Below are 23,288 nucleotides of genomic sequence, written 5' to 3'. Positions count from 1 at the left end.
AACAGACTATCGTTTATTGTTTTTTCCAGGGGAAAAAAAAAACAACAAAATAAAATTGTTTCACAAAATGGGAACAAATTCAATTTAAAAAGTGACCTAAGAGAAATATACATTTATGCATTTGTACGAGCTGAAATGCTTCACTCCTCCCGCGATGCGTTCACAGTCCGATGTGTCAAAGAGTGTGCGCTTAAACGAGTGCAAACGGAGGATAAACAGCAGCCTTTTTTCAGAGCGAGGCACATCCGTTATCTCCGCACCGTCTTGCGGTTCTCCAGCAGCAGCACCACCAGCCGGCTCTTAAGCGTGGGTAGTTTGTTGCCATAGTTCTCCTGCAGAACTGTGTTCATCCGGCAGCGGAGGCTCCGCAGGCTCGGCAGCGAGCCAGAGTCTGGAATGTTCAGCAGCGTGTGAAACAAGTCCAGCCACAGGTCGCTGTGAGGGTTTCTGGGGGGGGGGTGGTTTACCATCAGCACACATATGCACCAAAAACAAGGTCAAATAAAGACAAATGGGAGCTTCCTTTGAGCACTCACCTTCTAAACACGCCGTTCGTCTTCCACACGCCTCCTTCGTTGGTCACCTGCATGTACGTCCCAAACAGCATGCAGTACACGGTCCCCGCAATGCCAAAGTAGTCGGTCTGAAACCCAAACAACAGTCAGACCTTCAGAATAAAACTCGTTTTCCATCTTTAAAAGGAGTCTTCAACAAAATCTCCAAATGTTTCTTTCTATAAAACATGTGGGGGCTCCAGATGTCGTGGTTCACACATCGGGTGAGATGCAAAAGCTCTCTGTTTGAGAACAGAAGGCGACAAGCCTTTTGGCTTTGTGTCAGGAAATGATCGGCTATATGAAGGCACAGCTGAAAATAGAACCATCAAAAACAGTCATCAGGTCATGAAATGTGTTCATGACACTTCCCGGTGTTCCTCTGAGTGTCTGAGGGACGCCTGAGAGTGATGATCAGCTGAACCCTATAATCCCCTTTAAATTGAGAGAACTCAGCTCATACAAGAGCTACAAGATCATTTCCCATAACATCATGCTCTTTTCATTCAGCCAGCTGACTGAGTGACCTGCAGAGATGAAACTCATCATACAAAGACACAGGCTACCATCACAAACTATCAGATGTGCAAATCTAAATATGAATTATCGCGAGGAAAATGAGACCAGCAAGACCTTTTTAATGAACCTGGAAACTTGATAAGCTGAGTTTTGGACTTTCCATTAGATTAACAACACTACAAAGTTTCCCGTACACAACTCCAGGGACAGAAACAACAAACACTGGGCGCTAACCCACAGAGACATTACTCTTAGCTCTCAAACACATACAGAGTATGAGAGAAGCTGCAGCTCAGGAAAAACCGCACTACTGTCCAATGCTGCTGAAACGTGACAGTGTTCGACCCTCCCTGTGTATGTTAATGCCTCTTCTTGTCCTTGCTGTGCTCACCTGGTAGTTCCACGGTTTTCCACTCAGCATCTCTGTGCACTGGAAGCCCGACGTCAGGCACTTGGCAGTGAATGCAGTGCCTGCTGGGAAGAGCTCCATGTCGATGCTCTGCCCGAGGTCGACAAGGACCAGGCCGTGGTCCGTGCTCTCTGAATCAAAACGCTTGTTCTCCAAGAACCTGAAGGACACGAGTGATGACGAGGCGTTTCAACAGAGCCTGAAACTGAAGTGTCGCGAGGGGAGGACCGGGCCTGCCCGCCTCACCTCTGACACTTTTAAGCTGCAAATACGAGCAGCGCAGAGATAAAAGCAGCGTGTGATTGGTACCTCTCTCCCAGCAGGAAGTTGTCAGGTTTGATGTCGGCGTGGATGATGTGGATCCTGTGCAGCAGCTCCACCATGTGGAGGATGCAGACGGTGAAGTACATGACGAGGGGCTGAGGCATCACTTTGTCACTGAGGGTTCTGTACATGTTCACAGCGTTCTGCAGGTGGAGCAACAGCATTACAGTGAAACAGAGAAGCTTTAAACCGACCGAATAGTCTCTGCAGACTCCACAACAATGGTTTAAACCCTCATAACAACTTATGGGGGGAAACTGTTTTTATTATTAAGGCTTGTATTTGTAAAATTTGATACCAAATAGGCTGCTTGGCTTCAATTCCACTAATTAGAGCCCCTAAACTGGACGTCTGGACTGTGTGCCGTTTTAGCCTTTTTGGAGCATTTTTAATGACATCATCTGACGAGTAACAAGGCTGCTGTGAGGTTACCGTGCCAACAGACCGACCCACATGTCCACGCTCAGCTGTGGCAAGCAAAACTCTAGTATTTAAAGTTTCTCTTCCTTCATACTGATTAACAGTCTTTGTCATCCATGTTATGGATTCATTATGTGCTCAACTTATTGTTTAATTCACTGAAAAGTGACCACTAGAAAATTCTGTAACAAAAGTCAAGTTACATAAACACAGATCAAATCCGAAATTATGGCGCAAAAACTAAGAAACCAACAAATTACTGGATTTTAAAAACATATATACAAAAGTAAATTTATATCCATAAATCCACACTGACAGTAACTGACCAGCAGGGTGCCGTAGCTGTGAAGCTCACCGAGCAGCACGCTCCCGTTATGGAAGAGGTGAGCTGAGTGCATACTGCTGTAGAGGTGACGGACGTCGGGCCTCACCCGAGCGTCGAGCTGGGTGTTGATGTAAAACTCCCAGGGATTGGCCGGCTTCTGAACCTGCAGCGAGGACACATGTGAATCCTGCGGTCATGTCCAAATGTCTCTGAGAACACGGTTCATTTCTGAGATGATTCAATAAGATTTGTTTCACCACTACATTAAAAAACAGGAGCTGAGTAACACAGAGACAGGGACGCGGCACTCTTCATCCGCAGCCTCACCTTTAAAACGGTCTTCTCTAAGGTCACGGGGTTCGTGGCCTGGTAAACTGTCGCAAAGGCTCCCTCTCCAAGAACGCAGTCCACTCTGAGGGACTCCTTTCCTGTCACGACACAAACATTCATCGTTTCAATCAACACAGCGTACAGTTTTTCTCTGCAGCTGGATCAAAGCCAGACTTCCACACCTAACGGAGCAGGCGCTGCAGATCTTACCCATGCTGATGGTCATTTTTGGAGTGATGTTCGGTATGTTGCACTGCCAGGTGGTGCAGCGCGGATGTGTGGCGAGAGGCGGGCTGAGTCCAGACAGCAGGCTGGAGATCAGTTCGGTGTCCCAGGGATCCGACATCAGCTGGACTGCCCCCGTCTGGGCTTTCTGCGGCGTGTCACTGTTCATTGAGATGTCAGCGCTCAGCCTCAGCCCCCTCTCTGGACTCATGGGTTCATCCTCCCTGCTGATTGATGTCGGGCTCATGGGCACGTCAGCACAGAGCTGTGGGTGCCCTGGACTCATGGGGAAGTCCAGATTCTTGGGCTGATGGGGACTCAGGAAGGCATCCAGGTCTGGCTCGGCCATGGCCTCTGGGCTCCTGATGGCTAGCCAGTCTGGTTTGAGAGCACCCTCGGGGCTCATGGGAACGTCACAGACCTGATTCTGGGCTTGCTGGGGGCTGCTGGGGGTCTCTAGGTCCTCCATGATCTGAAAAGGTTCGCTCATGGGTCTGCCTGAGATGAAGGAGGCCTGTTTGGGTGGCTGCTCGGGGCTTGCATACACCTCCCAGCCGGGCCCCGCTGTCCTAGAGGAGTCGACAGGACAGAGCGTCTGGTCCCTGAAGGAGAGCACGCCGGGAGGAGGAGGCTGCACCATGGTGAGTGAGGACGCAGTAAGGCAGTGCTGGGCCGCTGCAAACTCCTCTCCCACGATGGTGCCCTGCCTGGCAGAGGAGGGCACCGTCTGGCCGACGGTGCTTTCGTCGGTCGGACTCTGCTCCAGGATGGGGCTAACAGAGGAGAGGACACATCTGTGACATCTGCACTGATAACAGTGACACGAATGGGCAGTGGATACCTGAAGACTGATTACCTCAGCTTTTTGGTCTGACGCCTCAGGTAAGCTTCTTCATCAGCTTCCCCCTCACTTTTATTCTCTGTGGGGCAGAAACATTTATTATTTAGGGAAACTTTAAATTACTTTCAGCTTGTTGTTAAAATGACACAGGTGCGGAGGCTGCGGGAGGAATAAGCTGCAGGTTTGGCTCCTCTTACCTCGGTCCTCGAGGAAGTCGCTGCTAATAAAGGTTTTGCAAGTGAATGGCGTGGAGACGAACTGAGCCAGCATGGCGAAGTCTGTGGTGCTGTTGGGACAGGCGGCGAGCGAGTTGAGCGAGTTGTAGCGAGCTCCCCACATGGTGCTCTCATCTGGGATCAGATCTGAAGGAGTCTCCTGATGAGGATAAGAAAAACACGAGGATGTGAACCTGAAACAAACACACCAAACACTCGTCCAGAAATCTGGAATTTAGCTTAACATAAGTAAATTCACTCACGTTGGGTTTGTCTGTCTTTGACACCGGGATTTCAGCCAGAGCTCTGACTCCTTTAGGCTTCTCGGCATCAGCAGGAGCAGCGGCACTAAACAGCACAGGGACAAAAATAACAGGAACACTTGGCTGTCATGAAGATGCACTTCATTTTATCCTCAAGGTTTCACAGCAGCACAAACATTAAGATGAACTGATCTACAAAAAACATACGACAGAATGAAATGTGTGCCGTTCTGCACCTTGACCCCAGCAGCTGAAAGAGTCCACGACAAACAGGAATTATTTAAAAACGGGGGTTTGTGGGTTTTTCTCATAAAATAAGTGAAAAATATGTCTGTGTTTGTTTTAGCAGCCTTTAGCAAACACCATTTCCCAGAAGCCTTGAGTGTTTGTGAACTAGGTCTCTCCTAGTAATGACATTTAAATCTCAGTGTGAGTTCAGTGAGACCTGAAGCTGGAGATCACATCAACATCTGAGTGGAAATCAAAAGTTAAATCCTCCTGAAAGCTCTTTTATTGCATTCACTACACGAGCTAACAGAGTAAACAACTGTTAAAAAAAAAAAGTCTATAAATTACCACCTTTATTATTCATATTCAAAATTAAAAGCACTAAAGTGTCCCCGAGTCTTCTCAGGCTGAAGCACAAAATTCTCTTATCCTGGATAAGCAGAAGAAGATGGATGGATACAGGACATCCAGCACAGACAGAATATCACACAGGTACAAGTACATGGGAGTCTAACATCACAGCTGGGGTTTAGGGTGTCCACAGTGTGGGGGCCATATTTACCTGCCGTTTTCTTTGTTGTCGTCATCCTGAAAGATGGTGAATGGAGTCGTGGTGGGAGGCTTAGATAATGAGGAGGCTCCTCCTGCTAATCATCAGAGACAGAATAATTAGGTTATCTGGAGCGAGACCAAGAATCAGTCTCAGAGGTTCAGGCCTGAGTTTGCTTTGACTCAAACAGGAGGAACATTAATTTTAAGCACTGGTGACCGGATCCAGTTAGATTCTGTGAAAATTATCCCCACTGTGTTCAGAGCCTATTTACCGCCTATCCAGAATCCGGCTTCAGACTCCTTCTCGGCAGCGTGGAGGACTGATGTGCTGCTGAACGGTTCCTCGAGTAAGGTCGGAGCCTGGAACATGTCCATGATCACGCCTGAGTCGACACAAAGAAGAAAAGTACTCAGTGAAGGAGTTTTTACCACAGCCGCCAAAGCCTGAGCAGCAGTGAAGAGCAGTTTGATTAAAGGACAGAGACATAACATGAAAGTAACTCTTTGCATCCAAAAACATTAAATTTGATATAAAAACACCTCTGACGTGACAGCAAAGAGACAAACTGTCGTGCTCACCCAGCGCCTCTCGTGTGTTGACAGTAGGTGATGGCAGCACCCGCGACGGCGTGGCCTGAACGAAGCCGAGCGAGTTATTAGGAGTGACGTGAGACAGGTTAGCTGTGGCTCCCTGCGACACTGAGAGGGACAGAGAGGGCTGTGACTACATCCACCAGAGACACGCAACAGCTCGACAAAATAAAAGCACACTTACCATCAAGCTTGTCCTCTGCAGGCAGACCCACATCCCTGAGAGAAAGACAAGATCAGTAACGCATCTAAAATCATTTCAATCAGCCATCGAAATCATCATCATGTGTGCAGGAGAATTTCTAATAAAATCGGAATACAATTCATACACGGGATGACTAACTGACTAAAGAGAAAGCTGCTTATTACTCCATTACTTATTGTCACAAACTTTATGGCACAGGCATCATGTAGTGATGAGCCCATCAGCAGGGCTTGAACTTTAACAGAAATCAGACTGTCCAATAATAAAACGATCGGTTCTCTTGGAGGGACAGAAAAATAAAAATAAACTTGTGTGGGAAACACGGCGTACGGGGGGGGGTTTGTTTCCTAAAAACAGTGATATCATGATATTAAATATTAGGTTCAATGTTTTCCTTGCACAACCAGAAACCTATGCTCCACAGAGTATCAGAAGCAGTGTCGAGGGAGTTAGAGGGTACTCACGTTGCATTGTTCTCTGGGGGTGGGAGCCTGTCTGTGCTCTCAAAGCTCACAGGCTGATGAAGTGACGTATGTGGGACCGCTGAGGCCCAGGGGAGCGGCTCCCGATCTGCAGACTCATGCAAACCCACATCCCGCTCAGCTGGGACAGAGGGATGATGGGATGCCACCGAACTTAGCGTGTCAATGTTCTGCTGGTGAGGAGGTTCGGGAATGCTGGCGGTGGCCTCTTGGATGAAGGTCGGCTCGGTGTTTAATCTCAAGCCAAGAGAGCGCCGGCTGCTCAGACGGTTTGAGGGCGGAGGTTGCTTGAAGGAGGGTTGGGTAAGACTCAGGTTTACATCGGCAGCAGTTTCTGCTGCAGGCAGCTGAAATAAAGAAGAAGAAAAGCCTCTCAGACTGACGCAGTGAACCCGATGTGCTTATCACTCACTGTTTTCATTCTTGGATGCTGCTAGAGCAACTTTGCATGATTCGCAGCACAGACTAATCCTTATTTGTCTATTTTTGCTGGCACTTTGGCTTTGAGCCTGAAGCTTAGGCCTCTGATGCACATTCAGCACAGCCTATTGCATCAGGATGCTTTTGTCTTACCTTTTGAGATGAAGTCTGTCTGATTTCAAGATCGCAGAAAACTTTCTCCAGCAACCATTTATTCCTATCCTCAAACTTGCTCGGTGTCAGCGCTGACATGAAAACAATAAAAAGGACATTTACTAGAAATCCAGACAAGTGTTCGCAGCACGGATTTATTTTAGCTGCAGAATTAAAAACTCACTGAAGTCTGTCTTGTCTTTCTCCTCCTGCTCACGGAGCTTGCGGAAGTAATTCTGAGCTCGGGCCTCTTCGAAGCATAGCTCAGATTCGTCGCAGACGAGATCTTCTACCGTGTACTCGGACACGGTCTGAATGCCAGAGCCCTGACTGGTGGGAATTGTCCCGGAAGTCTCAGAGCGAGAGACTCTGTGAGCGACAGAAGAAATCAGGTGACATCATGCTGTTAAGATCCTCGAAACTGTGCGAGTGTAGATGAATGTAAAGTGAAGCTCTTCTGCTTCTATTCTCTGTCACAGAAAGCCCATCCCAGTACACGAATTTTTACATTAACTGGAAGAAATTCCACATGAATCAATCCCTGTGAGCCCAAAGCCATCATCAGGCAAAGCTACTCTAGGATCAACAGCTGACATTTGCCACATTATGACTTTCTAAGATGCTTATTCCACCTTTGATGAGATAAAGGAAGACAGATTTAAAAAACAGAAGATCTTTTTCCAAAAAATTCCAAATAAAACAAACAAACCCTCCTAAGACACTTTTATTTACTGTTCCTGTGGTTAATGTAAATCTAATTTGCTTCCAGAAACACAGTTAAAGGGTGACTTAAACTCTTTCCCCCCCCTATTTCTGTCTTTGAGCCTCTTCCTTTTTCATCTCATGGCTGTAACATGTTGTGTTGGTACGAGCGCACTCTGCTGACATCAGAAACAGGAACCCCAAAAACTGAGTTCAATGTTTCACTCACATGTCGATGAATTTACTCGCAGGTGGTTTGGAGGGACAGTCCACAGACATCTGTGACAGAGGACGCACAGTGTGAATGGAAAAGCAGAAAATGGCATTCATGCACAATTAGGATGAAAAACCAGAGATAAACACACCTTGTTCTGAGTGACAGGCTCTCTGTGGGGCACCTGATTGGTTAAATTAGAGTTCTGCAAAGGGTTTCGACTTCCTGCTTCATAAAATAGACATATAAAAATAGTCAGACAGTAGAGCAACAATAAAAATTTCTAAAGAAAGAAATCCAACATTATATAATAAAGGAACTTTTAAATAAACCATCTTACCGGACACTGCCGTCTCACTTCTGGTTCTGGTCTGAAACTGCCTGCAGATGAGAGTTTCTGTATATAACAGTATATAACATGCAGCACAGTAACATACCGCTGTCACTGCATGTGTAGAGTGACTACACACAGCCAGATATCATTGACATTAGAAGGCCAGATTAATATCCAGGCTTCAGTTGTTAACACAGACTTTAAATTCTTTCACTTCTTAATTGCACCATCCCTAAAAGATTACAGCAATATTAGAGTTTCCATACCCCAGATTATGTGAACGTCCTGCCCAGACAAGAGTGACGTAAATGCCATCATCAGAGGGTGAACGCGAAGCTCAGAGCAGATGCTCACACTTTATTACTGCTGGGGCTTTCCATCACGCTTCCTTTAGTCTCAAACTTAAATGAGCTGTGGGCCAGTGCTGGCACGGTCACCTCATGCAGGGCTCTAGACCAGGGGTGGGCAACTCCAGGTCTCGAGAGCCAGTGTCCCTGCAGGTTTTAGATGTGTGCTTGAACCAACACAGCTGATTTAAATGGCTAAATTAGGTCCTCAACATGTCTTTAAGTTCTCCAGAGGCCTGGTAACGAACTAATCATGTGATTCAGGTGTGTTGACCCAAGGTGAGATCTAAAACCTGCATGACACTGGACCTCGAGGCCTGGAGTTGCCCACCCCTGCTCTAGACTAACTTTTTGCCGTGGTTGCACTGGTGTGCCTAACTTTTTTTCTTAGGTGCACCAGCACAAAAGTTAGGTACATCCAAACTTTTCAACCGGCTAGTCGCACCGTGTGTGACACAAGAATTTTTTTTAGTTGCACCACTGAGAAATTAGGGCCCCAGAACGTCTTGCTAAGACCAGAGTGATGTAAATGACGTCATCAGAGAGTGAACACGAGGCTCAGAGCGGATGTTCACACTTTATTACTGCCAGGACTTTCAAGCTGCTTTCATGCTTCTTTTAGACCAGGGGTCTCAAACTTGGGACTTGGGACCAAACTTGTGTTTGACAGCTGCCTATGTCTGCGTACAAGTGTAATTCTGATCTTAGTCATACAAACTGAAGAAACTATATCCAAATACCAAGACCACACCAGTGGTGATGCCTGACAGATGAACATCGGCAAATCTCATGTCCTGCAGAGCTGATGGCAGATGTTCAGCGTTCTAGAATTCAGCGCTTTCAAGAGCACTCTAAACTCAAACAAATACTACAGTATCTGATGTCTGCAGGTTCCTCAACTTTTTTAGTAGTTACACTGAAAACAAACCACCGGCCACCATGATGATAGCTGCCCACTAGTGAGACCACATATGTGTGTGTCATTTTAATACTTTTAATACAATAACAGGCTGGAGGTTGGTTTAACAACAGCTACACCACAACACAGAGGTTAAACCACTTCCACACATTTCAACTGGCATACTTTCTCTACAAAACACTCTGAAAGGTATCTACATAGGCCAGACTCCCACCGACACTGGCACAGACAGCTTTATATTTAACCGTCTGAGGTTACCATGAGAAACTTCGTCTCACTCTTCAAATGCTTACTTGTATTCATGGAGAACAGTGCTGGCTGGATGAGCTTGGTTCTCCAGCGCTTTCTGGTATACTGCATCAGCCTGTTCATGCAGTCCTCTCTGTTCAAAGTGCTGAGCCCAGGCCACATACAGGGCAGCTGTCCTGGTGCCGACGCCCCTACTGAAGACCTGACTGTACAGGGAAACAGGGTCCACGTAATAACTTGCCTGTAAGACACAGTGAGGCAAGAAAAGAGCTCGAGTAAGACTTTATCCAACTTAAAAAGATACAAACTATGGAGACAACTGTAAAAATACAATGTTTTAATCAGACTTACACATTTGATGCAGTAGTTCACATATCTGATGTCATTCGCGTATTGCTCGACATTCAAAAATCTCTGGATGAGACGCTCAAACACCAGCAACATCCCTCTGCCACCATCTGCAGGTAGCCTCTGCTCCAGGTACTCCACAAACCTAAAGAAGCACCCAGAGAAACTTGCCTTCAGTACTTCTCATTTTGTGTGCATCTTTTTGTATTAAATCATCAAAAAATGATTCACAATATTTTTAAGACAGACTATTATTGTATTTTATTAAGATATTACGCAGTTATTTATCTTTGAGGCTGGTTGGTTTGCTGTTTTGTGTGCTCTGAGACAAGCAAACATTTGTGATACATATATTCAGCCTTAATATCCAAAAGTGTTATTAAATAACCTAAAGCTGGAAATAGACGGTAAAGAACAGGAAGTGTGACTTTGAAAAGTAAATCCAGGTCTACTTCCGACGTCAACACTCAAAAATGAAATAAGCGGACGATCATTTGTTGTGTACCTCCTGTGTTTAAGGCTGTCTCTTACAGGTTTCAATATGATTTCAATGGCTGCAGGACTAATATCTTTTCCTAAATTACTATAAAACATTACACATCAATGAAAACAGTCGAAATTCTCACTTGATCCAGGCGTCCAGTGGGTCGTCACCTGTGTATGAGGTCAAACTGTTTTCAAAACGCCTGAAGGGTAGAAGTATGAGTAATTAAAACATGTCTGACAGCTACGTTGTTTATGAATTAGTTATAAAAGATCCATACATTCATGTTAGCACTGAAGCTAACCCCTTCAATTGAGCTAACAGCGGCTAACGTCCATGTTCCATCGTGACTTACTGTAAATACGAGGCGATATCCATTTCGCTTTAAGTTAAAAAAAAAAAAAGTTCTCCCAAGAAAACCGATAGTAAACTTTTTTGTAGCACTTAATTCCTCTGGTTTGATTGTTTGCTATCTAAAAAATTCGCATATTTAGACTTGTTGTTGTCCTCCGAGCCGCTAACGTTCCCCTTACATTTCAAATTTCGCGCTAAGCCAATAGCGTTTCAGAGGGCGTAGGAAATCCACGCCCATAACACGTGACGCACAGGCGTAAAAAAACAAAAGGTATTAAAAACTAAAAAACATCACACAAAGTGCCGTCTCTATTGCCCTTTCTGTGAGATTCAGTTTATTTTACTGAGAAAACAATGCTAAGTTTTACTATTGAAAATTTGAAATGGACGAACGCCATGATTTTAATTTTAATTTACAGGTTCTCCAGTTGAAGGATCAAAGTAAATAAGACTTTACTTCGAAATAATCAGGAAGCACCTGGTGTCTATGTGCTTAAACATCTTCATAATAAATTGCAAGAGAAAAAATAATCATCTGAAATTAATTAATTTACTCTAAAAGCAGTGTTACATTTGATTTACACGTACATTGTATAGACTATACATTTAAACAAGCAGTATATTTAAACTAAAATACAGACATCTCTCTGTTTTAAAATAAAATAAAATAAAATAAAATAAAATAAAATAAAATAAAATAAAATAAAATAAAATAAAATAAAATAAAATAAAGAATCACTGGTTCAACGCCACCGTTCGAAGCCCCAAAGTAGCCCATGAAAAGCCGTTTCAGAAGCCCCGTACACGCAGGGGGTGGGGTGGAGAAGCGGAGTTTGCGACGTTACGTAGCCGCCATTTTGTTTCACCGGGAGTAAAGAAGCCAGCCTGAGAGCCCCGGCGTGAAAATTTCCCCTCATTCGGACTACCTAAATCACGGCGGAGCTGCATCGTGCACCCAAATTCAGATTCGCATGGTACGTACGCTCTCGAGGCAACGAGAGGGGATGTTAAATTCGGCTATTAACCTGCAGCTTTCTGCACTCTAATGTTCGTTGCATTGCACGACCGGGTGCTGTTAGCATAGCAGCTCGTTTTCATGGCTAGCCGGCATTTTGGAAAAAAAACGGGCCTGTTTGCATATACTAATGGGAAAATAAATGTGCTCTACATTATGAGTAATGGGCCAAACACACGGAATCACCACAAATTGCACGTGCTTGACCTTTGGACCTTGTTTAACTAATGCTAATCTCGTGCATTTTGCACTTCCATGCGTACTGCGCTCGGTGAGGCCTGTGATCTGTACGAGCCACAGATGTTAGCTCACAGACGCGTGGTGACTACATGGATGCCGCCTTTTCTGCTCACTGCTTAGCTGTTTGTTTGTGTGCTGTTTGGGCAAGTTTGTTTTTCCGCTGGCGTCTAACACGTGTTGTTAGTTTCGCAGCGTCTGCAGGACTTGCCTGTAAACCAAGTGGACGATGGCGCCAAACTGCACGCTTGATGTTGTTGTCCCACTTTAGTCCGGCGAATGCGTTGCTGCTGGTGGTAAATGTTTGCTCACTTCTCTGCGCAGATGTCTGAAGACATGGCCACAGATCACGTTAACGGGAACGGGACGGAGGAGCCGATGGACACTACAGCCGAGGTGACCCACTCGGAACACTTCCAGGCTTTACTGGAGGCAGGTTTACCTCAGAATGTCGCTGAGAAGCTGGATGAACTTTATGTAGCAGGTAAGAGAACACCCTGCCTCCGTTTTCAGCTCACAGTGTGTGCACAGATAAATCCACCCTCCAGCACACAGTGTGAAAGTCAGTAGTATCTGGAAATTTGTGAATGAAATGTAGTACAGTACCTGGAGAGGTGATGCAAACATTACAAACACAGGAGTGGTGTGCTGGTCTAGCCTGCTTGAGATGACATGGGGTAGCCCATGAACCAAAGTTGAGTTTGACTGAGTTAAAATATTTGTCATGAACTCTTTGAAATCCTCCGCCACTTTCTCCTTTGTTGTTCAGGTATGTTTATTAGTGTTTAATTACCACTAAAACCTTCCTGCTCCTGAAGGAATGTCAGCACAAGTTAATGAAATTTGTAATTCAGAGCAATATTAACTCTTTTTAGTGTCTTTACTGGTTATTTTGTTAACCAGTAATACAAATAAAACAATGACAGTGAATTAAGCAACACCCTAACTGAACAACAGTGAACAGGGAGCTGATTCAAAGTAGTTAAACCAGTCGTATCAGCTGCTGACAGATGGCTGAGGGAGCATCAGATTGATCATTGTCACACTGAAGTATAGAAATAGGATCAAATGAAATAACTCCTGTTACTACAAAGGCCTGGGTGAAGGTAGATGGAGGCCAGCTGGCAGGAACAAAAGAGCAGCTGTGTGTCCGCAGCAGGTCAACAGGACTGTCTGAACCTCCAGCAGATGGTGACAAACACTGAAAGGAGACCTCAGGGCTTCTTCAGCCTCCTGAAACCTGGCAGTATGACAGGAAAACTTTTATGTCCATAATAATGAAACTGCTTCATACCTTCAGCTGTTTTACTTTGCTTCCTTTTGGATCACATTGATGATCCATCCTCAATCCTCTGTTGCACAACTGCACGAGTCCCACTGCCTCTGTGAACCTTCTCACCTGTGCTGAGTATTGATGAAGTTGATCGGGTTTCTAAAGTTGTATGGGGGTGTTTCTGGTGGGGTCATGTGCGTTTGCCAGTTATTTTGAGGTGTGTTTTGTGTCCGTCAGGCCTGGTAGCACACGGTGACCTCGATGAAAGAGCTATTGAGGCTTTGAAAGAATTCAACGAAGATGGAGCCCTGCAGGTGTTGGTGCAGTTCAAAGAGAGCGACCTGTCACACGTGCAGGTGAGTTTTAAATCATGCGAGACATGAAGGGAACGCTCGGCTGTTTATTTTTACCCCCTAACGGCAGCTAAATGTCCAGGTTTCTAATTTTCTGCTGTTTCTTATTCCCCAGAATAAAAGTGCCTTTCTCTGTGGGGTGATGAAGACTTACAGACAGAGAGAGAAACAAGGGACTAAAGTTTCAGACTCCATCAAAGGACCAGATGAGGCTAAAATCAAAGAACTCCTCGAGAGAACCAGCTACACACTCGATGTTACAACCGGCCAGAGGAAATACGGCGGACCCCCGCCAGAGTCCGTGTACTCGGGTTCTCAGCCCCCTGTCGGCACAGAGGTACTCCTCGTCAATTCAAAAAAAATAGGGTCTTGTATTATTTCCTGAGATGTTACATTTTCACATCATGTCATTGGAGAATTTGGTTGTTTTGAAATTAGGAAGCTGTAAACAAAAGGCAGGCACAGACAGAGGTGCTTTAAATGGTTAAACCCACGATCAGAGTGGCGTCAAGATTCACTTCATCAGATCCTGTGAAGCAGGAATCACTGCTCTGCTGAACAGGCATAAACGTAGCTAAAGTAAACTTACTTATATTTAAGATTTTATAAACCACCACCAATCATTTTGACAATATTTGGTCTGAAATTTTATTCACAGAGGTTTTAAAACTGATACATCAACACCGAGTTTGATTTATAAAAAGTGTTGGGAAGAACATGAAGCAAAAGAAGAGTTACTTTTAACGAGGTGAAAATTATGCGAGACTTCAGTTTCTTACTGCTGAGAAAAAAAGATGTATAAATTAAACTCTGAGGACCTAACGAGATGTACTTTGAGTTTTAGCTGCACTGGGGTATATATTTGGTGTATTCAGATATGCTGACTTCGCTGTGACAGGTCTCGCAATGTGATGTGGGCTTTGGATCCGTAGATGTTGATGTGAATTGTTTGCGTGTCATTGGCCTCACGTGGACGGGGGGAACAAATGCACTGCTCAGTTTATCCACGGCCTGTCATACAGTCGCCTAACGGTGCAGAACGAGGAGCATTTCTTTGCTGGATTAAGTGGAGATTAGTAAAGTTTGGGCTGTCAGTTCTTCTATAGCATGAACAGTTTCAGCATTCTCTGTAGTTCCTGTGGTCCGATACTAGCACCGGTTAACTCATCTTAACAGATGAGGCGTTTGTGCAGAAGGCCCCTGACGGTCCAGCTCAGTTATTCCTGCCTAGTTTTTCCCTTCAGTTGTTTTTACGTGGGACTGAGCGTAGCCAGTTTTAAACTTCTTAAAGTGTGCAGCACAAGCTAACCCGACACTGTCTCAGTGTTTACCAATGTCAAAATGCAAGGATGCATAAGACTGCAAATATTTCTGTGCATATTTTATATCAATATAAATTTACTGAGATTTTTAACATGCACGTGTTTAAAAAGGCGTAAAATGTGATTTTCCTGTTGAGCAGCGTTTATAGGAAAAAGCTGTACAGACATGAAGTGTTTTCAGTCCGCTTCACTGAAGCAACTTTAAGAGTAACTCCTAATTAACATAAACTGCACTGTTGAAATGAAACCATTTTCAGCTGGTTAACTAATAAATATTCAATAAAACCAGTTGCTTGTGGGTGTTTATATTTAGAATATCCTTCTTTCTTTTTTGTCCTCTTGTAGATCTTTGTTGGGAAGATTCCCCGTGATCTGTACGAAGACGAGCTGGTTCCTCTGTTTGAGAAGGCCGGTCCGATCTGGGACCTTCGGCTAATGATGGATCCGCTGAGTAGCCTGAACAGGGGCTATGCCTTCATCACGTTCTGCAGTAAAGAGGGGGCCCAGGAGGCCGTAAAGCTGGTGAGTTTGTCAGGAGCACGCGGCTGAGCATGTCGCTTTTCTAGAAAGTGACGGCGTTCAGGAGACCTGTCACTTTGTAACGGAGGAAGCTGTAGCTCAGGAGGTGAAGGGGGTTATATTCTGATTGGAATGGGTTGGGCTGGTGGTTCGATCCCTGCTCCAGTCTGCATGCCAAATATTCTTGGGCAAGATGCTAACCCCAGGTTGCTCATGAATCTGTGTGAATATTAGATATAAAGCACTTTCGCATGAAAACCATAGAGAAAAGTGCTGCATAAATGCATGAATGAGGCATGTTGTTCTGCTCTATGAGAATAGGTTACCTCAAAAACCTGTGTGCTGGAAAGGTTTTGAGTTTAATGAGAGTTCATCGGCTTTATTTTTTGCAGTGCAATAATCATGAGATTCGCCCTGGCAAGCACATCGGGGTGTGCATATCTGTTGCCAACAACCGGCTATTTGTTGGTTCAATTCCCAAGAGTAAAACAAAGGAGCAGATTGTTGAAGAGTTTTCCAAAGTCACAGGTAATGCTTTCTGACAGTTTTGTTTTTCTAAGAATGCCCTGCTGTCCTCGTTATTCTGCTCAGAAACACCCAGACTCTTAATATTGAACCACAGGCAATGTTTTTGTTTTCTTTCTTCACCCAGAGGGCCTGAGTGATGTCATACTCTACCATCAGCCCGACGACAAAAAGAAGAACCGAGGCTTCTGCTTCTTAGAGTATGAAGACCACAAAACGGCCGCTCAGGCCCGTCGCCGGCTAATGAGCGGCAAGGTGAAAGTTTGGGGCAACCTCGTGACCGTGGAGTGGGCAGACCCCATCGAAGACCCCGACCCAGAAGTCATGGCCAAGGTGAGCATTGGGAATCTGAAGTGTTCTTCAATCTTTAAGCCATAGGTGTCAAACTCTGGCCCGCGGGCCAAACTTGGCCCGTGAAGCCATACCAAATGACTATTAGAGCTGGCCTACTGGTATTATACAGCTAACATAAATATAGTTTAGTATTAAGCTTTGCTTGTTCCATATTCAGTTTTTCAGCAAAACTTGTTTGAGTCCATAAGAAAAGATTCATTCTTATATCTGGAGCAATAAATATATTTCAATAAATATTAATGTTAGCCCACGACTTTCTATTGAAACGACAGCAGAGCCAGAGTTAAAGCTGTTAATGAAAAAGGAAAATGTTAAGATCAGATCTCAATCTTTGGCTCCTTTTGATGATCGGATGTCAAATTCTTGCATTTGTAGCTGACTCTCCAAAGCAAACCAGGTCTGTGTTGCCTATTCCAGTAGGAGGCCCTGCACTGGCAGCAAAACATCAGTGCTTATGCCCTTTGTGCTGTCTTTGATTTTTGTTTTTAAACACGAGATAACAAGCTAGATGACACACATCAGCATTATAATGAACTGTTGTATTTTTAAATGTGACGGTGGGTTCATAAAAACTGAATCTTGCCCTTTTGTCCCCTCTTAATTCAGTGATGCAGAAAGTGCCGTTAAACAAGCAATACCACTGAAATCACAAAACGTTGCCATTTCTCTGTATAATTTTAAGGCAGGTTATATAAATAATAATAAAATATTAACATTTAACTACATTCGTGTTGTTGGACATAAATCTGTTTGTTCATATTGTGACCCTTTGTCTTCTTTAAATCAATCAAATTTTCCAAAATATGTGATTTTACTGCCTGCTGATAAATGCGCAGGAGGAGATGAGCTGATTAAATCTGAGCTTTACTTTGTTGCAGGTGAAGGTTTTATTTGTGAGAAATCTCGCTAATGGCGTCACGGAGGAACTCCTGGAGACGTCCTTCAGTGAGTTTGGAAAGCTGGAGCGAGTGAAGAAGCTCAAAGACTACGCCTTCATTCACTTTGAGGAGCGGGACGGTGCGGTGAAGGTATGTGTTACCCTGATGGTTAGCGCTGGATTAGAAACGAGGTGCAGAGACGTTAAGTCTTGTATTCTGTGTCCAGGCACTGGAGGAAATGAACGGGAAGGAGTTGGAGGGAGAGCCAATCGAGATAGTGTTCGCCAAGCCGCCCGATCAGAAAAGGAAGGAGCGCAAAGCCCAGAGGCAAGCGGCCAAAACGCAAATGTAAGAAATGTCTTCTCGAAGCATTCTGAGCAATCAAACCTTTGTTTTTGTCAGAGCTGTCTTTCTAACCCGTGCCGTCTTACTCTCATCAGGTACGATGACTATTACTACTACCCTCCCCCTCCCCACATGCCCCCTCCCAGCAGAAATCGGGGTCGAGGAGGGAACAGAGGCGGCTACGCCTACCCTCCTGACTACTACGGTTACGAGGACTACTACGATTACTACGGCTATGACTATCACAACTACCGCGGTGGCTACGATGACCCCTACTATGGGTACGATGACTTCCAGGCCCCAAGCCGGGGGCGGGGCGGCAGCAGGGGCGCACGGGGCGGATCCTCCCCGGCCAGAGGACGTGGCGGCTCGGGGGCACCCAGAGGGAGGGCAAACTTCTCGCAGCGCGGCGGGCCAGGACCAGGTCGTGGCGGGCGCGGCGCAAGAGGAGGCGTGCAGCTGAGAGGGCGAGGAGGGGTACGTGGTGCACGGGGTGGCCGCGGTGGAAATGTAGGAGGAAAGCGCAAAGCTGATGGGTACAACCAGCCAGATTCCAAGCGTCGCCAGACCAATAATCAGAACTGGGGCTCTCAACCCATTGCTCAGCAACCGCTCCAAGGTGGTGATCATTCTGGTAACTATTCCGGTTACAAATCTGACAACCAGGAATTTTATCAGGATTCTTTTGGGCAGCAGTGGAAGTAAACCCCGTAGTGCTTTGATAACAAAACCCGTGTTTGTTTTTGTCTTTTTATTTAGAGACTTGATCTGATTGGCCCTCAATCCCATACGGTTGCCTGCATTTTTTTTCTTTTTGTTTTCCTCAAAATTGGTGACATCTGGCAAGATCTCCTTTTTGTACATATTTTAATAATCCGCTTGGACTCGTCTTAGTCACACTCCCACCTGTTTCTGGCGAACTGGTTTTCTCTCTTCCTTTTGGGGTTTTTATTTTTTATTTTTTTAAAACAACGAAAAGAGAAAAAATACAATGGGCGTTTAAAAGATTTTCCATAACGGAGTTTGAAAAAAATTTTTAGATGCAAATGTGCTCGAGCTGTCTATTTGGCTATAGCTTTATGTCTGTTTTTAGAAATTCTGGTTACCATGTTTTAAGTAGCTAACGGCAACAAAGCATATGTCTCCTAAACATGTATTTAAATCCAATGAATACGATTTGTATTGTCAAAAAGTAATGCGTGTCTTGTTATTGAAAAGAAGAAAAAAAGGACCATCGTAGTCCTATGGTTTTTCTTTTTTTGGCTTTACATTTTGGCTTGTATTCTTTGCTGTTTGTCTGCTTTAATAAACATACACGCACTCGTGTACAAAACTTCAAATTGTGTTGCAAATTCATGTTTCGGCAAATTCTCTCTTCAAATTACCTTCAAATTTAAGGCTCCTTGTGGAAGAAAATGGACCAAAGGTTTGCCAAATGTTTGGCCACGTGCTACAGTGTCACCTTGCATGCCATCAAATTCAAATCACCTTCTGATAGTCGGCATCTCTCAAGTGCTCTGTATGTGTAGTGACATACTCCATCCTTATGAGTTTCTCTCATGTCCAAAGAACATTGTTTCACAAATTGGTGTCCGAAATTCACTCTCAGCAGCGTCAGGGTTAAGCCCCGCCCCCTACAAGTCTCTTAGTCCTTGTTATCAGCTTTGGTTGGGGGTTTTTTTTGGGAGGGGGGGGGGCATAAAAGCACAATTTGATTTGTTTCAAAGTGAAGCTTTTCCTTGTCCCAGAAGGATCTACTTAGCTGTTGAAGGCCTGGATACTAATCTTGCATGTTTTACTCTGGAGGTCTGATAATTGTGCTCTTGTGCATGACCTGCTTCTAGGTGTTTTGTTTTTATTTTACTCCCCTTTTTCATTCAAGCTGAAGTCCGGGACAAATCACGTTCCTTTTCAATACGAGACGCGGCCGGTCCGGCGGCCACCACGGGTCTCTCCCCCTCCTCCCTCCCTCTGTCTTGTGTTGAGCCGCGTCTCACCTACTGCACCTCGGTTTTACGTTTAATAACCGGCCCGGCTGACTCTGCTCGCCTTCTTCTCTTTAAGGCATTGCCATGTGCATGTTAACGTCTGAGCTTGTGCGTGTGAGCTCCAGAAACTGTAAATGTGTGTAGATGTGATGCGATCCTGTTTTCAGTTCTCTAATTGCTTCCTTTTGTTACCTGACTAGCAGGAAAAAGGGGGCGAGGCTGGTCCTGATGTGTTGCTATGAGGACTGACGGCGACGCACGCTGCGGGCTTCGGTGGATGAAATGGTAAGGTCAGCTGACTCAATGGTCCAATGGTTGTCCAGCCTTTTATTTTATTTATTTTTTGATTTTTTTGATTTTCAATGTAAAGGAAGGTTTTTTTTTTCATTTTGTTTTTGATCATCTTCGAACTGCCATGTTTGAAGATGATCAGAAGAGTAAACCCCACCTCCTCCAACCCTAAGGCAGCCATGTGAGATGTACTGAGGTCACGGTGGACATCCTTCTGGAAAAGGCTTTGCACTTTTTTTAAATTGAGGCTTGGAGTGGTGCAGTGGGACTTGTTGTTTCTGAGTTTTTGGACTGAGACGTGTGAGGTGCCGACGCCTGGGTCTCGCAGGAAAACTGGTTCACGAGCTACCTCGGTTTCACGGAAACGCCTCAGATCATCTACTTAAGGAAACTGAGACAGGGCTCGAGCCTCTCCGGCCTTGCAGCAGAGCACTTGATTTAATTGAGGCTCTCGCTGAGACCTGGCACCGGCCGGTCCTGTGGGAGCGAGCCTGAACATGCCTTTTTTGCTGTCTTTGTACATGAACTGAGTGACAATGAAGTTAACGGACAGATTGTTTTGTCTTTTATTTGTAAGGCTTGAAAACCACAGCCCTCCTCTTCTTCATGTCTTCCACAGCCTGACCCAACAGCTGTCTTAACTACAGATTTAGGATGTCATGTGACATCCTGCCATGTCTAAGAGGGTCTGGAAGAAAATGGGTTACATGTTTTGCATTGTATGTATGCCTCTGTAGACTATCATGCCATGTATGTATGTGCTTATGAGAAATTTACCTGTGGTGTTGACTCATGACTTCCCACTGGTGCGAGTGTAAAGGAGAAATTTACTGCTGGCTGCTCAGTATTTGGAAGGGTGGGAGTTTAAGGCTTGTTTTGATTGAGAAGAAAACCAACCAAAGCGCCTGAAAGTAGTTTTAACACTTAGGTTTATACTCCTGCGATTTAAAACTGGTTAAAAAGAGTAAAAATATAGTCAGACATGTTAGAATGAGAGTAAAACATTTTAACATCTGTCTGTTCTTTCAGCGTTAAACGTTGAAGGGAAATGCAGACCTTGATCTGTGGTTTTATTTGAATCAAAAGGAGAAAATTAATTTCTTCAGAGGACAAAATTTAAAACCAGTTTTTATGCTCGGTGTCAGATAAAAGGTTTTTCTTTGTTTTGTTTTTTTTTGTTTTTTTTTAACCCTGACAGATAGGGCTGTGCGATATGACAAAAATCTCATATCCCGATAGAAGACATTTATCGTCCTGACAACGATATAAATCACAAAAATGTCATATTTTCTGTAAATTCTGACTCTCGTCCAACTCGACTTGCATGAAGTTTTTCCAGCTAGGCGTCCTTTACCCTGATTCGAGTGTTTTAACCGATGCATGAAACTACGGTATACATTTTTAGACATAAGTTGTAACGGCCACCATTTTCTTTCGAAGTTTGAGTCTAAGGTTTATTTTTAGCACCTGACGGCTTTTTTTTTTTTCTTCTCATCCGTAAACTCTCTGCATACTCTTTGACATGATTCAGTTTATTTTGAAAAGTCTCAACAGGATCTTGAACTTTATTGTGAAAGGTTTACGTGGAAAACAAACAAGCGGACAGCGGAGCCACACCATGGTGTTACCGTCGTTGTTGCTAACGACAACACGTAAAAACAGACGCTTGTCCGTCAGTAGTGTGGTTATATTAAATATGAGAAAGAGAGAACTTTAAGAAATTAATATAGCCACTACAGTGACCATCAAAACGATGAAAAAATATTGCTGTAAACACTTTATTTTAGGACACTATGAAACAAACGATAGCGTAATAGGAAACAATAGACGTTTTTATATCATCTTATAATATATATTGTTTTATCGAACAGCCGTAAAAGGCCACTGCAGTTTTGTCGCCAAGCCACTCGAACAAGGCTACTTACAGGGTCGGCCATCGTTTAAAAACATTTTAAAATGTGTTCTGCAGGAATACTCGTAACTCGTTTTCCGCTTGATGTTTCTGTTAAAATACTATATTTGGAAAATATTTAGTAAAAGGGGTGATGCCTCCCCCCCTTCATCTTTTGTAGAAACACCCATAAGTCAGTGTTTTTAAAAACACTTGTCTCTAAACACGTACTCGTCCTTTAGAGCTGAAATTTTAATTATGTTGCATCTGCTCTCGTGAGAGAAATGATCTCTGAGCATGAAAGTTGAAATGTATGCCGCTATGACATCGATAAACGCCAGTTTGACCATTTTGAATAATTTCAGAACTTTTAATAATGACAATATAATGAATGAATAATTAAATTATTTTGTTTAGAAACTTGTTTGGAGGTAAATGGTTTGGTCGCTAGGTTTTGGTGGTGTTACCCCCACCATGACGCTTTCATCTTTGTTCTACCTCGCAGAGAGATCAATCACTCTGATCGATTAGTAGAAAGAAAAGAATGATCTGTTACACGTCCCTTTAAAGTAGAGGAATTCTGGGAGATCGGCAGCTCCAGAGTCAATGCATTGTAGCCTTTGGAAGGACAATGTGAGGTTGGATTTCTCCTTTAAGCTCCTTTCAGTGCATTTTTGTGTCTCTGCCTTGTGTTGTGACCTTTGACCTTTGACATGAGCCCAGAGGCTTGGTCTCATGTTGAGCTTTGTCCCATCTCTGAGGGCCGTGCTGCTGCTGCTGCTGCCGCCGCCGCCACCTCCTCTATGGGGAAAAATAGAGCCACATTAGTGTTCATTTCCATGTTAGACCAGACTTGATTTTATGGGTCAACAATGTGTTTTTGTTTGTTTTTGCTAACGAGTGTGTTTGCAGTTTGCAGATGAATTGTTTTATACTGTACAGCGAGGTGACGTAAACCTATTTTTCTAATAAAGCCATGGACTTTGAACTCGGCTCGGTCTTCTTCTATTTTGAATTTTGCCAGTGCATAATCACATTTCAGAGAGCCTAGAAATATATTGGTGATGTTTAACATTTATTAAATGCCTTAGCTCAACCCAAGCTCAAAAGAAAGAGCAGGGGTAGGCAACCTTTCTGATGAGTGCCATCTAAAATGTCCTCAGAAGTCAGTGTGCCATATGATTGCATTAGCAATAAATTTACTTATTCTCTATATCAATAGTTACACACTATATAGAACCACTTTATAGAATTATATTTGTGCGCAGATGTTGGCAGCTATCAGCGAAT

The 23,288-nt window shown here is 44.2% G+C and overlaps 2 protein-coding genes across 14 annotated transcripts; one reads left to right on the top strand and one right to left on the bottom strand.

The window, feature by feature from the left end:
* bub1 (BUB1 mitotic checkpoint serine/threonine kinase) lies at positions 1-11,221 on the bottom strand. 9 transcript variants are annotated; one of them, XM_042226248.1, is made up of 24 exons: positions 11,009-11,220; positions 10,796-10,855; positions 10,173-10,314; positions 9,866-10,062; positions 8,313-8,353; positions 8,124-8,200; positions 7,988-8,037; positions 7,241-7,425; positions 7,057-7,148; positions 6,466-6,830; positions 5,981-6,015; positions 5,785-5,904; positions 5,478-5,588; positions 5,216-5,300; positions 4,426-4,510; positions 4,145-4,322; positions 3,963-4,026; positions 3,092-3,879; positions 2,879-2,979; positions 2,553-2,714; positions 1,792-1,949; positions 1,465-1,642; positions 537-643; positions 1-447 (listed from the first exon to the last, which is right to left on the bottom strand). In XM_042226248.1, the coding sequence occupies exons 1-24, from the start codon at positions 11,029-11,031 to the stop codon at positions 249-251; spliced, it is 3,603 nt and encodes a 1,200-aa protein (XP_042082182.1). In that variant the 5' UTR covers positions 11,032-11,220; the 3' UTR covers positions 1-248. The 9 variants fall into 9 exon arrangements, 8 of the variants coding, with proteins under 8 accessions (XP_042082182.1, XP_005936282.1, XP_005936281.1 ...); XM_005936220.3 differs by having other exon boundaries at positions 5,216-5,297; XM_005936219.3 differs by having other exon boundaries at positions 8,124-8,197.
* Positions 11,222-11,828: 607 nt separating this feature from the next.
* Positions 11,829-21,586, top strand: LOC102302677 (heterogeneous nuclear ribonucleoprotein Q). Of its 5 annotated transcripts, none has more exons than XR_006055053.1 (12): positions 11,829-11,981; positions 12,584-12,743; positions 13,770-13,888; positions 14,001-14,222; positions 15,553-15,729; positions 16,119-16,254; positions 16,379-16,584; positions 17,484-17,633; positions 17,710-17,831; positions 17,924-18,462; positions 20,020-20,101; positions 20,242-21,585. XR_006055053.1 is itself a non-coding variant. In XM_005936225.3 (11 exons), the coding sequence occupies exons 1-11, from the start codon at positions 11,979-11,981 to the stop codon at positions 20,043-20,045; spliced, it is 1,860 nt and encodes a 619-aa protein (XP_005936287.1). In that variant the 5' UTR covers positions 11,829-11,978; the 3' UTR covers positions 20,046-21,586. The 5 variants fall into 5 exon arrangements, 3 of the variants coding, with proteins under 3 accessions (XP_005936287.1, XP_005936286.1, XP_005936285.1); XR_316685.3 differs by having other exon boundaries at positions 20,017-20,101; XM_005936225.3 differs by having other exon boundaries at positions 20,020-21,586.
* The last annotated feature ends 1,702 nt before the right edge of the window (positions 21,587-23,288 follow it).

Source organism: Haplochromis burtoni, unplaced genomic scaffold (genome assembly GCF_018398535.1).
Source record: "Haplochromis burtoni strain Fernald_Lab_line unplaced genomic scaffold, NCSU_Asbu1 Contig_203, whole genome shotgun sequence".
In the NCBI taxonomy this organism is placed as follows: domain Eukaryota; kingdom Metazoa; phylum Chordata; class Actinopteri; order Cichliformes; family Cichlidae; genus Haplochromis; species Haplochromis burtoni.
This window is presented reverse-complemented; position numbering and strand designations above follow the sequence as displayed.